Consider the following 14,123-nt stretch of genomic DNA (forward strand, 5'->3'; position numbering starts at 1 on the left):
TGTAACCTCCCCATGTGGCCTGAGCTTCCTCACATCGTGGTCCCAGGATGAGCATCTTGAGAGAGAGACAAGTGAAAGCTGCCTTGCCTTCATGATCTAGCTTCAGAAGTCACATAGCATCACTTCTGTTGTACTGTGTTGGTCAGAGCAGTCTCAAAGGTCCACTCAAATTCAAAGGAAGGGAATATAGACCACTGTTCAATGGGAAGGAATATAGACCACCACTCAAGGGGAGGGAATGTAGACCACCATTCAATGGGAGGGATGTCAGCGTCACATTGTAGGAAGAATGTGAGAGATAGGATATATTGTGATGGCCATCTTTGAAAAATACAATACACATTAAGCACATAGGACAGTTCTGGAATGTAGTGAGTGCTCCATTAAGAGCTGCTGTTATCATTGTTACCACTATTGCTTTTACTGCTGTGAGTATAATACTAATCACTGACATTAGGTGAAGTAACCGAGTCTCTGTGAGGTTACACAACTTACCTAAGGACAAATTAGTTCAAGTTTTAGAAGGGAGACAGATATTAATTAGCTGACCACACAGAAAACATGGAATGGCAAGAGGGATGAATGTTGTAGAGGAGAAGTGAGTAGTGCTTGAAAAACTCTGATAAGGAACCTAATTTTGCCTGGAACTAGGGGTCAAGGAAGACTTTGCTGAAGAAGTAACATTTGAACCAAGATCAGAAGGAGCAGTAGGATGTAAAGAATGGGAGAGAGGGTAATAGCCTGTGCAGAGACCATTACACAGAAAAGAATATGGTGCATTCAAAGGCCACAGAAAGGTTAGTGTGGCTGCAGCCCAGGGAGCTGGGCAGGTTGGCAGGGCTTCCCGGGTCAAGGTAAGAATTTCAGGCTTTATCATAACAGAACCACACAATAGCAACTTGGTTCCTAATGGAGTGCTTCCTGACCCCACTGCGCTTTTAGAAAGGGGAATGATATTATAGACTCATTACTCTGTGAACACACAGTATTTTCTTGCCTGTTCAAACTGAATATGTTACCTGCAAACACACCAGTTTCTTGTACTCTTCTTAGATTTATCATGCATGTTCTTGGGGAATGAAATATAATATGTAAGTAGGTGATGCCTGTTATAAATACTTGGCCAATGGCTTAAGGGATCCTCGTTATTCAATTATTTAGTGCCTGAGTCCCTGTAATTATGACATTGCTGTCTTAATATAAGAACATTCACTCGCAAACTGACCACTATAATTAATCCCCATTTAGACATCTTCTCCCTTAACACTGGTGTCTTTCCCTTCCCATTACTTCACCGTCTTTGCTGGTCTCTTCCTGATTGCCGAATGGTATATATTTGACAATGCAGTGAAAATCAATTGCCATGTAAAGCTCCAGCTTTGCAAAAGATGCAGGATTTCATGAAGTACATGAATGTGATGTTAAAGAAATACTTCAATACCATGCAAATGCTGTAGACAAAGATTTGCCAGTTAGGACCAGTAACTATTGAAGAAGAAGAAATTGACAGGGTACTTCTAAAGGGGAAATTATTGAGGAAATTGATGAGACCCTCAGAGAATTTTGCAAAAATGACTCTGTTGTGGATTGTGCTGTGATTGGTCATTAGAAATTATTGGGATGTTGCAAGGTACTATCTTACAATGTAGTTGGGAACAGTGCTCCCCAAAAGAAATAATTTGATTCATTCATGTATTCTTTATGCATCCTAAACATTTTTTGAGTGATTATAGTTATCACCCATATTTTGTTAAAAATAGGATAAAATTATCTTCATGTCGTTTAGTTGTAGTCTCTGGACAAGAGATCAATTCTTTCTTGACCCCATTGGGTCCCCAGTAGAGGTGAATGCTTTTCCTATGCATATGTCCTTGGTTAAGGAGGCCCTCCTGTATTATCCAATGTGCTGTGTTCTGCCCCTGACCTAGACAGCATGCCTCTTGTAAGTTTCTAAGTCACCAAGCCATAGAGCAGGATTTGGCATCTTTTGAAGATAATTTCTCATCTGTTTTCTATCATTTGCCTTTAAATGGTGTTTGTTGTGTTAGTTTTGCTGCTCTTTCAACTTCTCTCTGTTTTCCTTTCCTACAGCTATGTGTTTTGCATTTGAAGACCATCATGCTATCAGGGTACATGTATTTAGCATGTTGATACAGCATGTTCATTCATTTGTGTTCTCATGTTTATATGACTTTTTATTGTGTGAATAATTCATGCTCATTGAAAATAATTAGACAACACTGAGAAATACTGATATATAGAAGAAATTTAGAATCGCCTGTAATCCCACCACCCAGAGAAAATCAGTAGTGAGGTTTTAATAATATTTCGTGTTGATCCTTTAGATATTGATATCTGTAAAAATAGGATCACAGAGTCCATGCTATTGTTTGACCATTTTTACACTCATATTGTAGACATCTTTCCATGTTGTTAAATGTATGTTTTGCGTTATATTTTCAAATATATGGAATGATCCCTTGAGTAGCATAAGGCCATCTTAAAAGAAGGGGTGGTGGGAATGTTGACTTGTTTTTCCTTTGTTTTCTGCATCAGGGCCTAATGCTTCAGGTAACCACTGGTCAGTGTCTAATCATTTGAGATAAATGCCAGACAGTACTAAAGTTCCTCTAAGCTAGCGTAGCCTGTGCATCAGGTTTTAGGGCAGAAATCAGTGTTCTTACCCTCCTGTAGTCAGCCTCCGCCTGAGCTGTCGACCAAGGCTGTGCTTCCGTTCCAGGACATCGTCTCAGCGCTGGAGGACCGTCTCCGGCCCCTGGTACAGGCAGAGTTATCTGTGCTGGTGGATGTTCTTCACAGACCTGAGCTGCTTTTCCCAGAGAACACAGATGCCAGAAGAAAATGTGAAAGTGGCGGTTTCATTTGCAAGTAAGCGGCCTCTCTCTCTGGGGTGGTCAGTTGCCAGAACCCTGATGACCAGACAAAGCATTTGTTCCTGAAGAAGGAGACGTTGTCCTGGTTTTTAACTTTGATGAATGCAAGGTCATGTGCTAAAGCCCTGTTCTGACCTTCCCAAAGTAAGTTTGTCAATTAAATCCTACTTAACTGACACTGTTTTGTTTTTTCTTTTCTTTGTTTTTTTCTTTTTGGTGAGAATTTTTCATTTTAACTGCATGCTTGTTCATTTGTTTTCCATTCAACAAGTGTTTGCAGAGTATCTACCATGTGCTGTGGTGCAGACATAAAGTCATGAGCCTTCCACCCTCAAAAATCCTGGACCTATCATGACCTCATGATCTTTTCCTAACAATTTTGTAGTTTCTTAATTTATGCCTTGGGGCATAATCTGAAAAAAAACTTTGATTTCCATCCTAAGGTTAGTTGTTTGTTTAGCTCAGGGGTGGGCTCTACCTATAAGTTTCTTACTTTTCTGGGCCCCTCTACAGACAAGACTGTGGATAAGGGAACAGTGTGTGTTTGTCCCAGCCATTGGCCTCATGAGGTTTTCTCGCACTATTGGCGTATTTTAGCCATTTTACTGGCAATCCTCCGTGGATAAATAGCACACTTTCTAAACGAGCAGGTTTGAGTGGACCTCTGTCTAGTTTCGTGTCTCCATATAATCTCTCCATTGTATGGGCCCACTCCTGTCCCAGAGCCTGTTTGCTGTTACCGACCAGCAGGTGGTGCTATCGAGACACGGTTGCTGACTGGCTGTTCGCGCAGTGAATGCCCTGGAGTGTATCACCTGGGAGCCCTCAATAAATATTGTTTATTAACTGACTAGTTACAATAAGTTGCTTGTGACGTGTTTTTAATTTAAAGGTAGTTTCAGGGACATAATCCATGGTTTTCCCCCCATTTAGGTTAATAAAGCACACTAAACAGCTGTTAGAGGAGAATGAGGAGAAACTCTGCATTAAAGTCCTGCAGACCCTCAGGGAAATGATGACCAAAGATAGAGGCTATGGAGAAAAGGTACTGCTTTTTATTTTCATGTTAAAACCATGTCTGACTACTAAATGAAAGTGCGGGTGGGGGGTTCTTTAGAAATCCACCTCAGTTCAGGCATTACTAAGGAGCTAACATTTTTTAAAGCTGTTTATCCTGTCCCTAGCAGTAGCTAGATCGTATGACTGTCTCCTTTAAAAGTCAGATAGACTTAGCTGTCTCCTACGGGCTGATTGCCACATAATCTAATGTTGGAGAAGTACTAGTAACGTGATTTTTCATCCATTTAAATTCCCAGCGAGAAGTTAATCAATGCCTCTTGTGTATCAAAGTATGCATTCCTGAGTTTGGGGTTCCAGTGAAACATACCTACGGTTTACCTGCTTTCTGGTGAGATGTTATCAATCCTTCCAGTACTTCAAGGCACTCCCTGCAGTTCTAACTGGAATTAAGTCAGGGAAACGTCACCATTTCTGATTGACATTGTGGAATGGACCGTTCCCACAACCTGATACTTCTTAGTATGTGCCGTGAGCAAGGACATGCCCAGACCATTCCTCCCACCTTGGGTGTTGGGCAAAGTGGGACAGAAACAGTCCCCCTGTGCCTTCTTCCAGCTCCAGCAAAAAAATCATGGGTATAAGTTGAAACTTCACCAGTTTTCATTTGAAGGTGATAACATTCACTAATTGTCTGCTGGCCATTGTAGCAAAAATTTCTGAATAAATACACTGATATCAGTGACTTATGAAAAATACTCACCACTTCATTTTTTCAGCTCTCGAAGGAAGCCTTGATAATCAAATCACAGCCTGCCTTGCCAAATGGATGGTGACAGTCAGAGCATTACAAGTATAAAAGTCTTCAGGAATCTTGCTTTCTAACCTAAGTGATAGCGCTCATTAACATTAGAGCAACTTTATGAGTGAGAGTCCTTGGATAAGAAAAAGAAAAGAATAAAGTACGCAGTCTCTATTGCAATATACATTCTCCCCTGTCCCCACATCCTAAAGCTTTTAAATGTCACTCTAAATTTTTAAAAATATATAAATTAAAAGGTGATTAAATGTTGACTAACTAGAAAATAGGTTTCTATAACTCAGTAGGAATTCTGTGGAGGAAACCTGCCAGACAAAGGTTTATAAATGTAAATAAAAGAAGCAAAGAACCCTGGTAAAGGTGAGAAATGGTGAGATGTCCTGTTCATATATACACCTATCTAGGCATCTAGTAGGTCTTGCTCTAAAATAAAATAAAAAAGGGAAAAAGAAAAGGCTGTTGGCAGGGATACACTTACCAGACAAATAAATAATAACCATTTATTTCACAAGATCTTTCTTAAAGTGAGCTTTCAGACATGTTTTTAAAATATGATTGTAGTTATAGAGGCTCTCATTCCATCATAAGATCAAATCTAGTGGAGGAGCCTTAACTAGCTAAGTGAATATATTTGTGTCTGTGGAGCATAAAACTTGGTTTTCAAATTGAAGACCACAGTTATCTCTTATTTGGAGTATCAGTTCCTTTCTATAAACGAGGTACTGAAAGTAAACTTTGATGTCTGCTCTAGAGAATGAGAGTGGTTGTGATTATACGTGTGTTTGCCTTCAGTTTTCTTTTCATAACATGGGAAGCAAAAGCATTGGGAGTTCACTGAGTTTCTGTTGCTTGGCAGATAATTACGTTGGGGCCTTTGGGGCTATGTGGCAGGCCTGCTGCCCGGCCCCTGCCCACCCACTGGTGCCAATTGGGAGAACCTCAGCACCGGCTGGGGGGGGACACCACATTTGGAATGCTGTGACGTGGCCTGTTGTAAACCTCACAGACTATGACAGAGCCTGGGGTTTAGAGGAAAGAGGATGGAGATCACTCTGAAAGTGTAAATTATCAGGGTTTAGAAGAGGTTCTTGGGCCCTAGCTCAAATCCCTTTTCAGCTGGTGAAGAATGTAGTCACACCCAAGCAGAGAGCCTTGGAAGAAAGATGACATTTATTTCCAGTCTGGTTGTGGCTGTCATCCCCCTTCACGGAAGTGAAAATACTATAAGCAAGTGTGGGAAATGCCATAAAACCGAGGAAGACATTCTAGAAACCCATTTTAGTCAGCAGCTCAAAAACCTACAGCACGTACTCGCAATGCTGCTGGCCTAGTGCTTTGACTGTTGGGAAATGCTACTTAACCATTCACATTGATTGGACTTTAAAAAAGAGAGAGGCACACTAAAGTATGTCTGTTTCTCCAGATCGGGTAGTTGGTATTAACTTTGCTTCATGAAGACGCTTTTGATGGTTTTCCTGCTATCCCCATTTGACTAAAGAGTGTGACGCACAGCTCAGGTCAATTTTTTCCAGTGTGGAAGTGACCCCCAGCCAGAGAACTAACCTTTCTCAGGCAAACCAGTTGGCTTTAGCCAATACAATAAATGAGGTATTCTTTGGCCCGGGTGCCGAGGACACCAGGGTGAGTGCTGAGGCTGTTTTCCTCCTCCCATCTCAGTTTTCCTATTAGTCGCCTCTTACGTGGGACTTGTTCCATGACTAACACCTTCCTGGGGATATGCAAAATTCTTCTGCTTCCCTGCCCTGTCCTGAATCTGCACAATGTCAAATCTGATCTGGAGGGGCCTCTGGCACGCCTCACCCAACCCTCCCTCTGCACACGAGGAGGCTGGAGCTGAGAGTTACAGCGACTGCCCAAGGTCACATGGAAAGTACGTAGCAGGATCAAGACTGGAGTCTGGGTTTCTCACATCCCACTGCAGTGTCTTTTCCAGCCTCCCCAGGTGGTGTCCATGGTGTATGGGCCATGTTTTCTTCTCTCTCCTTTTTTTTTTTTTTCCTAAGGTATAATCCTTAAAGATGATGAAACTTAAGTGCCTTTATCTATCTCTACATTTTCATGCAACTTTGGGATTTAGTCAAGGTCACAGATGAAAGAGAAAGTTGAATTATTCTTTAATATCTGGTTCATGTTGGTGTGCTTAGATGGTCTACTTGCCTGAATAAAAAGACCATCAAGAACTGTCACCCATGTTACCAGACAGACTAAAACACAACAGAATCACTGTAAGACTGACTTACACTTTTTAAATGTTATATATACTGAGTAATTTCCCAGAGTATATCTTAAATAACAGTGATTAATATTTATTGACCTCTTATTATATGCCAGCTGCTGTACTAAGCACATCTCCTATCTTATCTGAGATCAGTCACAGAGATAGATATCACTACTGTTATGAACTATTTTACATGAGGAAGAAAACATTAGCTCAGAGAAATTCAAACACTTGCCTAGGGTCACACCGCTAATAACAAAGGAGCCAGGAATTCAAACCCAGACACACAGTCTGATTCCAGAGTCCTAGCTCTTTACCACTGTGTCATAAGTGAACAGATTGACACTATTTGAGTGTTTTGAAGTGAACCTGCAGGTTTAACATTTGTTTCCATTATGATACACAATTATGTAAATGACATGGGGCAGGTAGTGGCCCTAACAGCACTAGATGTAGTGAACTTAAATATCGACGGTTCAGCTAAGGTCTGATTTTTTTTTTTTTTTTACCCAGTTGAAGACAGTCTCCAATTGATACTTAGTGACTGTACAAATTGTGATTGTCCCATGGTCATCCAAAACCTTTAGTTTTGATCAGGTCCCATATGAAAGAGTTAGATTAGTGAGTAGCAAGTCATTGGTTCACTTGTCTTGGTCCAATGCCCCCAAAAGTGCCCGTCTAAGAATGATCACATATGATGAAATATTTCAGGGCTGGTTGGAGAAGACAGTCATAAAATTAGGTTTTAGTCATGACCACTTTTAACTATAATGACTCGATGTTGCAAAGGGGCAGCAATGCATAGTCTTCTCAGAGAGTGGAAAATATAAATAATGTAAATGATCACTAAAACACATTTTTTGTATGATACTTTTAGTGTCTTTCTATCCTATGGATTCAAAGTTAATAAACTTAAAAATTATATCAGGACTTTGTGTGTGCAATGCCTAGTAAACACTGGTTTTAATCTACAGCTTAAATCGTGTCCTTGTTTTTTTAAAAAATAACCTCCCATAGCTAAATATCTCTAAAATTTAATCAGAATCTCTCTGTAACTCATAGAAAATCTTCAAGCCTCTGCACCCTGCTTGAAAAAGGAGCATAGTTATTTTATGTATTGGCTACTCTGTAGTTTACTGTAGGTTTTTTTATTAAGCTGCTGTTGACTTAAGTTATTAGTCAAAGAGCTCTGGAAAGAAATTCAGAGGCCAGGAACAAATGTAAAAGGGTATCTCAGAATTTATTTAAAATCCATTTTCCCTTCTGAATAGTAGTAGCTGTTTTAGTACTAGAGAGTATTTAACCTCAGGTAATGTCTGGGTTTTCATTTCATACAAATTGTCAGTCCCCTGTTAATTACCAAAGCCACTTTGCCCTAGGTGAATTAAAGGATTAGCATTTCTGGCTATCTGTGTTTCTAACAGGAACTTAAATTTGCAAAATGTACTAAATATTAACGAAGCATAATAAAAATCAGCTGAGGATCAACCCTCTATCCTTAAACAAACATAATTGTGATAATTCTCTTGTGTTTTGTTTTTACATCCCGTGTTACTAATATCACTTGAGTCGGCACTCATCATCCTAGGGGAAATGTTGCTTTCTTTAATCACCAACATTCCCAGCCTTGGGATATGTTGGTCTTATTTCCTGCTGACGTTAAAGCTGGTTCTGTCCAGCCCAACTGCAGTTTGGGCTCCTGACCCCTATGGAATCATAAAATGAATCTATAGAAGGAATTTTCTCCTAAGCTGAGTTCATCCTCCTCTCATCTTTTGCTTTGCTCTTTCCCACCCTCTTCTAAGAAAACATTGGGGAATTTGCCCTCACTCCTGGCTCAGTTCCGTTCTCATGTCTGCAAGCAAGCACAAGGTTCTGTGATACTTAGATAAGTGACCCATGAGGTTTGGTGCCTGGTGTGTGGATAAAGTGTGGCAGCATCCTGCCCATTTTCTTCCAGAGCAAATGCCACTGTGAGCTGTGGCCATGTTCAGAATGCCACAACCACTTAAGAGGGCCACAGCTAACAATGCTTTAAAGTGGAGGAGTCAGCAGTAACAGTACATTTGCGAAGTTTCTAACATGTATTTGGCTTGTATTGCCTTTCCTAACGTTTCCTTCTTTCTCTCCCCCCTTTTTTCTTTTCCAGCTAATTTCCATTGATGAATTGGATAATGCAGAGGTCCTAATTTTGTTGTTTGGTTGTCTTTTTTTTTTTTTTTTAAATGTCCCATGGTACTGTTTCCATGACACTTTTCCCATGAGTGCTGTGACCTGTCCTCAGTGTCTGCTATCTGACTGTGTGGAGTGTGCCTTCTGGAACTGAGTGGAGCCCCTCGTGTCTGTGTTCACATTTCCCATGAGTTTGTTTGCCATTCATCCTCAGAGATCCCATCTGAGTCTAGATGAAGATTTTCTGAACTGTGATAAGATTTCAGTCATTCACTGTCTAGACTCTCAACTGAATTTGTGGTTGACATTGGCCATTAACTTATCTCTAAAACTCAATTTTGGTGTTGACACAGCTTTTCTATCTGTATATAAAGCATCTGATGCAAAAAGATACGATTGCATTGGTATAGTTTGAAAGTAGTAAAAGAAAAACCCCACTACTCTTTTGGTCTATGTGTTGAAAAGTATTGAGTGTGAGGGGTCATATAAAATTTTTCAAAGCGCAGTGTGAATTTCAAACTGCTGTTTGAGACTTTCCAGCTGCAGGCTCACTACAGGATTAGGAATGTCCTATATCCATGGTTTCTCTTTTAGGAAATCTTCCTGTAGATCCAGAAATTGAAATGTCATCCAATAGGTTCTGTACTTAGGTATCAAATTAGTTTCATTTACCCAGAATTATTGTGGAGACTGAGGAGTAGTCATTTTGTTTGGGATTTAAGGCCTCTTAAATATTTTTTGTTTTGTGCATATTTTTCAACATTCCTTGCCATATTTTTAGGCTGCAATATATTCTAGGTAAATGGTACCAGAAAAAATTGATTTGGAGAATTAATGTATATAATCAAGAGGGTATAATTGAGCACATGGTAGTAAAATTTTATTTGACTTTTTGAAATCATTTTTCTGGTCTGCTTTGGATATCTGTTCCAAATAGTTGGTAGGCCAACTAATGCCTTATTTTGAGATAGAGCTACCAACTAGGACATGTTGTTTGCTATAAAGTCTACTCTGATTAATATGCCATAATTTCAGACATACTAAGGAATGGTTCAGATGCACCTAAGGAGGATTTGAATTGCAAATGTAAAACTGAAAGCAACATGGGTGATTCTGTTTGGTCCGGTTGCCTCAGGAATGGCGCTCAGAGAGGTTAAATGACTGGCCTTAGTTCACACAGCTAGAAGAGGAGCTGAACTAGTCCTAGCCTGTAGCTGGCTCGGCTCCTTACTGTTCTACCACAGTAGATTCTGTAAGCACAGACTTTTCCTCATGTTAATCAGATGTGAACAGGTGAGGAGGCTGTGCCTTCTGGGACAATGAGAAGGTGAGAAAAACAAAAGGGGATGCAGCAGCTTAATTAATTGCTTTACCTACAGAGATTTTTGCCATTTCCTGTTTAGCTTTCCCTCTTCCAGGTATTTGTATGCTAGAAAAATATCCTATGCTGAATTTGCATGCTGACACTCCTCAATACTCTTGTTATTACCTAGAGTTGTAAATGCCTTGCTGATTTAAATTTTTCCTCTGAAATATTGAGGTTGATTTTCTGTTTGCTTAAGTACAAGTTAAGTCGGGAAGGGAAAACTTTCCCTAATCGGAGTGTGTGGTGTTATTAATATACTGTTTTGCACCATAGTAATCAGTTGATGTGTTTGCTTGCTCAAGATAGAACTTGGGTCTCCTGGCTGGGAGTTTATTGCTCGCTTATGGAAAGATTCCACAGTTGGAGCAGGTGTGTTTATAATTATACTCTAGGAAATAGAATACTGTCTGTTTATAAAGGAAGAATGTTCTGGCAGCCACTTGGATTCTTTGAAAATTCCCTGAGGAAGCAACTGTGGATCCCTTCTGCGTTGTTACCCTTGGCAACCATCAGAGCCCAGGGACACCAACACCCTGTCCCCAGTCCTTCAGGCTGTTGGATCTGGCCCTATAAGCAGAGATGTCTGATAGGCCTTTATCATTGATGATATTCTGGAAACTGCTATGGCTTCTGTGGTTTCTCCGCCACCAGCCCTCTGCCAGTGTGTGATCCTGAAAACCTGCAGCCCACAGCTGGAATTCTGCAGGAGATTAATAATAGTTTATGCCAGCCCAGGACTGGGGCGAGGCCTCACACCTAACCTGCAAGCCGATGTCCCAGATTCTAACCAGGGTGGGAAATAGCCCCCAAGATAGTATAAGGCCTGTCTGGGACCCATGATCCCCTGATCAAGCAAGGGCTACTACCCTTTGATGATAAAGGCCAGCTGGGCATCTCAGGAGAGATGTGCAGTGAACGACTGAACAAAACACAACGCCTGAGTCCCCGTCAGTGCTCTGAGAGGACAGGGTGAAACGAGGACAGAGTCAGAGACTCCCTGCAAGGAAAGTGCATGGTGTGGGGCCTGCCCAGCCGTCTTCTAGAATCAAATTTCCTTTGAAACCAAGAAGAGGGCTTTTGGTTTTTATTTTTGTTTTTGGCAGATAAAGAGGCAGTCTCTATTGTTACCCCCCAATTTTACCTTTTCCATCAGGGGTTGGGGGACAGATAAGGTGGAGGAGAAAAGGAAACTGTTTGCATCAGCGTCCCCCATCTCCCTGGCACATTAAGTGTGTAGTTTGATGAATTGTTACATCCGTATGCACCACCCAAATCAAGATATCGAATGTTTCCATCACCCCAGAAAGTACCCTCATCTACCCATTCTTGGCTTTAAACAGACACTGGATGATGTTAAAGACGTTTATTTATATGACTAATTTTCAAGTGCCTGTTATATTCCAGGCAAGGTGGTGGGGGATTTGGATACAGTGGTGACCCAAACAGGCACTAGTGTGTGTCATTCTGGAGTTTATAGTTTTGAGGGACAGATGAAAAATGATACATACAAATTCATGTAAAATGACAGCTATCAACCATGAGAAATGTTAGCAAGGAGAAATACATGGGGCATGAGAACATGTACTCTAGGGACTTCTGCCTAAGCAGTGGGAGTCAGGTGACAACAGGTGAGTAGTGATCATGTCGCTTTTCTAAACCATAAAGTGCCATGATTCTGATGAGATACCAAACTTCAGGCAGAGGTGGTGAGCAGAACAGTGGTCCATCTCGTTTTCATATATGGGTCTTTGGAAAGGATTGGTGTGTTTACAAAGTGTGTGCTGTAGCTCAGTGGATGTGTCCATTTCTACGTATTTGAGATATGATCCCCATTGAATCACTGTCACTGGAACCAGGGAACCTCCAGAGCCCCTGGTGTCAGCTAGCAAATTTGCCATCCTGCATTGCACCAAAAAAGCCAGACTGACATTGCCAGTTTTTCAGGCAGCTGCGGCCTGCCTGTGTTGAGTCTCAACTTCTCCCACTTTGAGCTTCCATACAGGCAGAAGATGCCACTGACAGGTTACTGCATAAAACTCGGGGAAAAAAGAAACACAAGAATGATTACATTTCACCTTCAGGGGGCGTTCTCATGACGCCTAACGTAGGGTGGAGATGTCCTACTTTTTTACATTGCTTTGAACTGCTGGGTTGGGCACCTGCCAACATTCAGGCGGCAGTTACATAAGAGCTGCTTTTTTTCCTGGAATTTAGGCTCACTGCTGATGTGTGACCTTCAGCAGTAATTGCCAATAAATGCAGTGGGGCTGTTTACTGTTAGACACTGGCAACCACAGAGCAAGCTCGACTCAGAGTATACAGAAGCTCTTGCAGAGTCTTTGGAGGGTTTTATTTTATTTATTTTTTTTAACGTTGAGATTATTCCATAATGACTGATGTATCATTTATTCATGTCAGAATGCGTTTTTAAAAACATTGCTCTTGAGTTGTGATGAACTTGTTCTATGATATCTAGGTGAGACTACATTGTTGGAACTAATTTTTACTTATTTTTGTTTCTAAAAACAAGTGCTTATACAGTTAGTAAAGGGAATTGTGTCAGCAGATATGAAGATTTCAAATTGTTCGGCTAAAATGCTAAATAACTTCTATTTTAGCTCAAAAGTTTTGAAAGCTTTCTGTTCTCTTCATGTGAATTTTCAAAGGCTGATGGACAGGGCCCAGCAACATACATGCAATCCCATCCACTGTCTGTTTCCCTGCTCTGATGTTATAAGGGGTTGGAGATCGTAAATTCCCTTCCACGCGCTGATAAATAGCTCTGTAATACAGTCATGTTTTTGGACTTGTGTTCAATTTCTCCCAAATTGCTCCATAAAAAAAGTCTCAATTTCAAAAGAAAATTCTAGAAGCTTAGGAGTAGTAGAGGGAGTCCTGATGAGGGCAGTAGAAAACAAAGGCTGTTTACAGGCCGTGCTCTGTACAGGCCTGTAATATACACACCTGAGATAGATGGATGGAAAGATGGATGGCATGGAAGTGGGAGGTTATCAGCAATAGTGACCGTAGGAAGTCTGTAGGCTTCTTTTAATTTAGGAATGACAAAGTATATTTTCCTTCATTTCTAGTAGAAGTTCATCCCTTGATAAAATGTTTGGTACATTATGTGTTGAAAGTGAGTATATCAGTGTCTTATATGTACACAGCCAGTGACTGCTCAAGTACCATAGTGATGATGCCCCGATTAGTGGTCTCATCCAGGAAGGACACTTAGGATTTAGTGACTTGAGATGCACTTTGAATTTCTATTTCAAAGCTATCATTTGGAATCTTTCTTCTATTATGTTAGATTTTGCTGACATTGTCTAAAACTGCTAGGAAGACTTAAGATCAGAGTGGACATGGGGAGGTAACAGGGAGCAATAGTTGGTTTCCACGTTCAAAACTAGGCAACATCAGATCATTGTCAATCACCTGTTCATTTGAGAGATGCCCTGTGATTGGAGGTGTCAGTACCTGAATGTAGTGACTGATCCTGGGACCAAGGAGGGGAAATACAAAACTTGGGAAATTCAGACATGCCCCAAATCTCCAAACATTCTCCGTTAACATGCATTCATTGAGGGCTGTACCTTTCATGTAAAAAAAAAAAAA

The 14,123-nt window shown here is 40.7% G+C and overlaps 1 protein-coding gene across 1 annotated transcript; it reads left to right on the forward strand.

The window, feature by feature from the left end:
- Positions 1-2,694: 2,694 nt before the first annotated feature.
- Positions 2,695-9,152, forward strand: LOC103582657 (inositol 1,4,5-trisphosphate receptor type 1-like; the record flags this gene model as incomplete). Its single annotated transcript, XM_008564192.1, has 3 exons — positions 2,695-2,889; positions 3,828-3,939; positions 9,120-9,152. Coding segments are annotated over 3 exons (340 nt in total), but the record flags the coding sequence as incomplete, so codon positions are not given.
- Positions 9,153-14,123: the final 4,971 nt, after the last annotated feature.

Source organism: Galeopterus variegatus, unplaced genomic scaffold, assembly GCF_000696425.1.
Source record: "Galeopterus variegatus unplaced genomic scaffold, G_variegatus-3.0.2 Scaffold17217, whole genome shotgun sequence".
Lineage (NCBI taxonomy): Eukaryota > Metazoa > Chordata > Mammalia > Dermoptera > Cynocephalidae > Galeopterus > Galeopterus variegatus.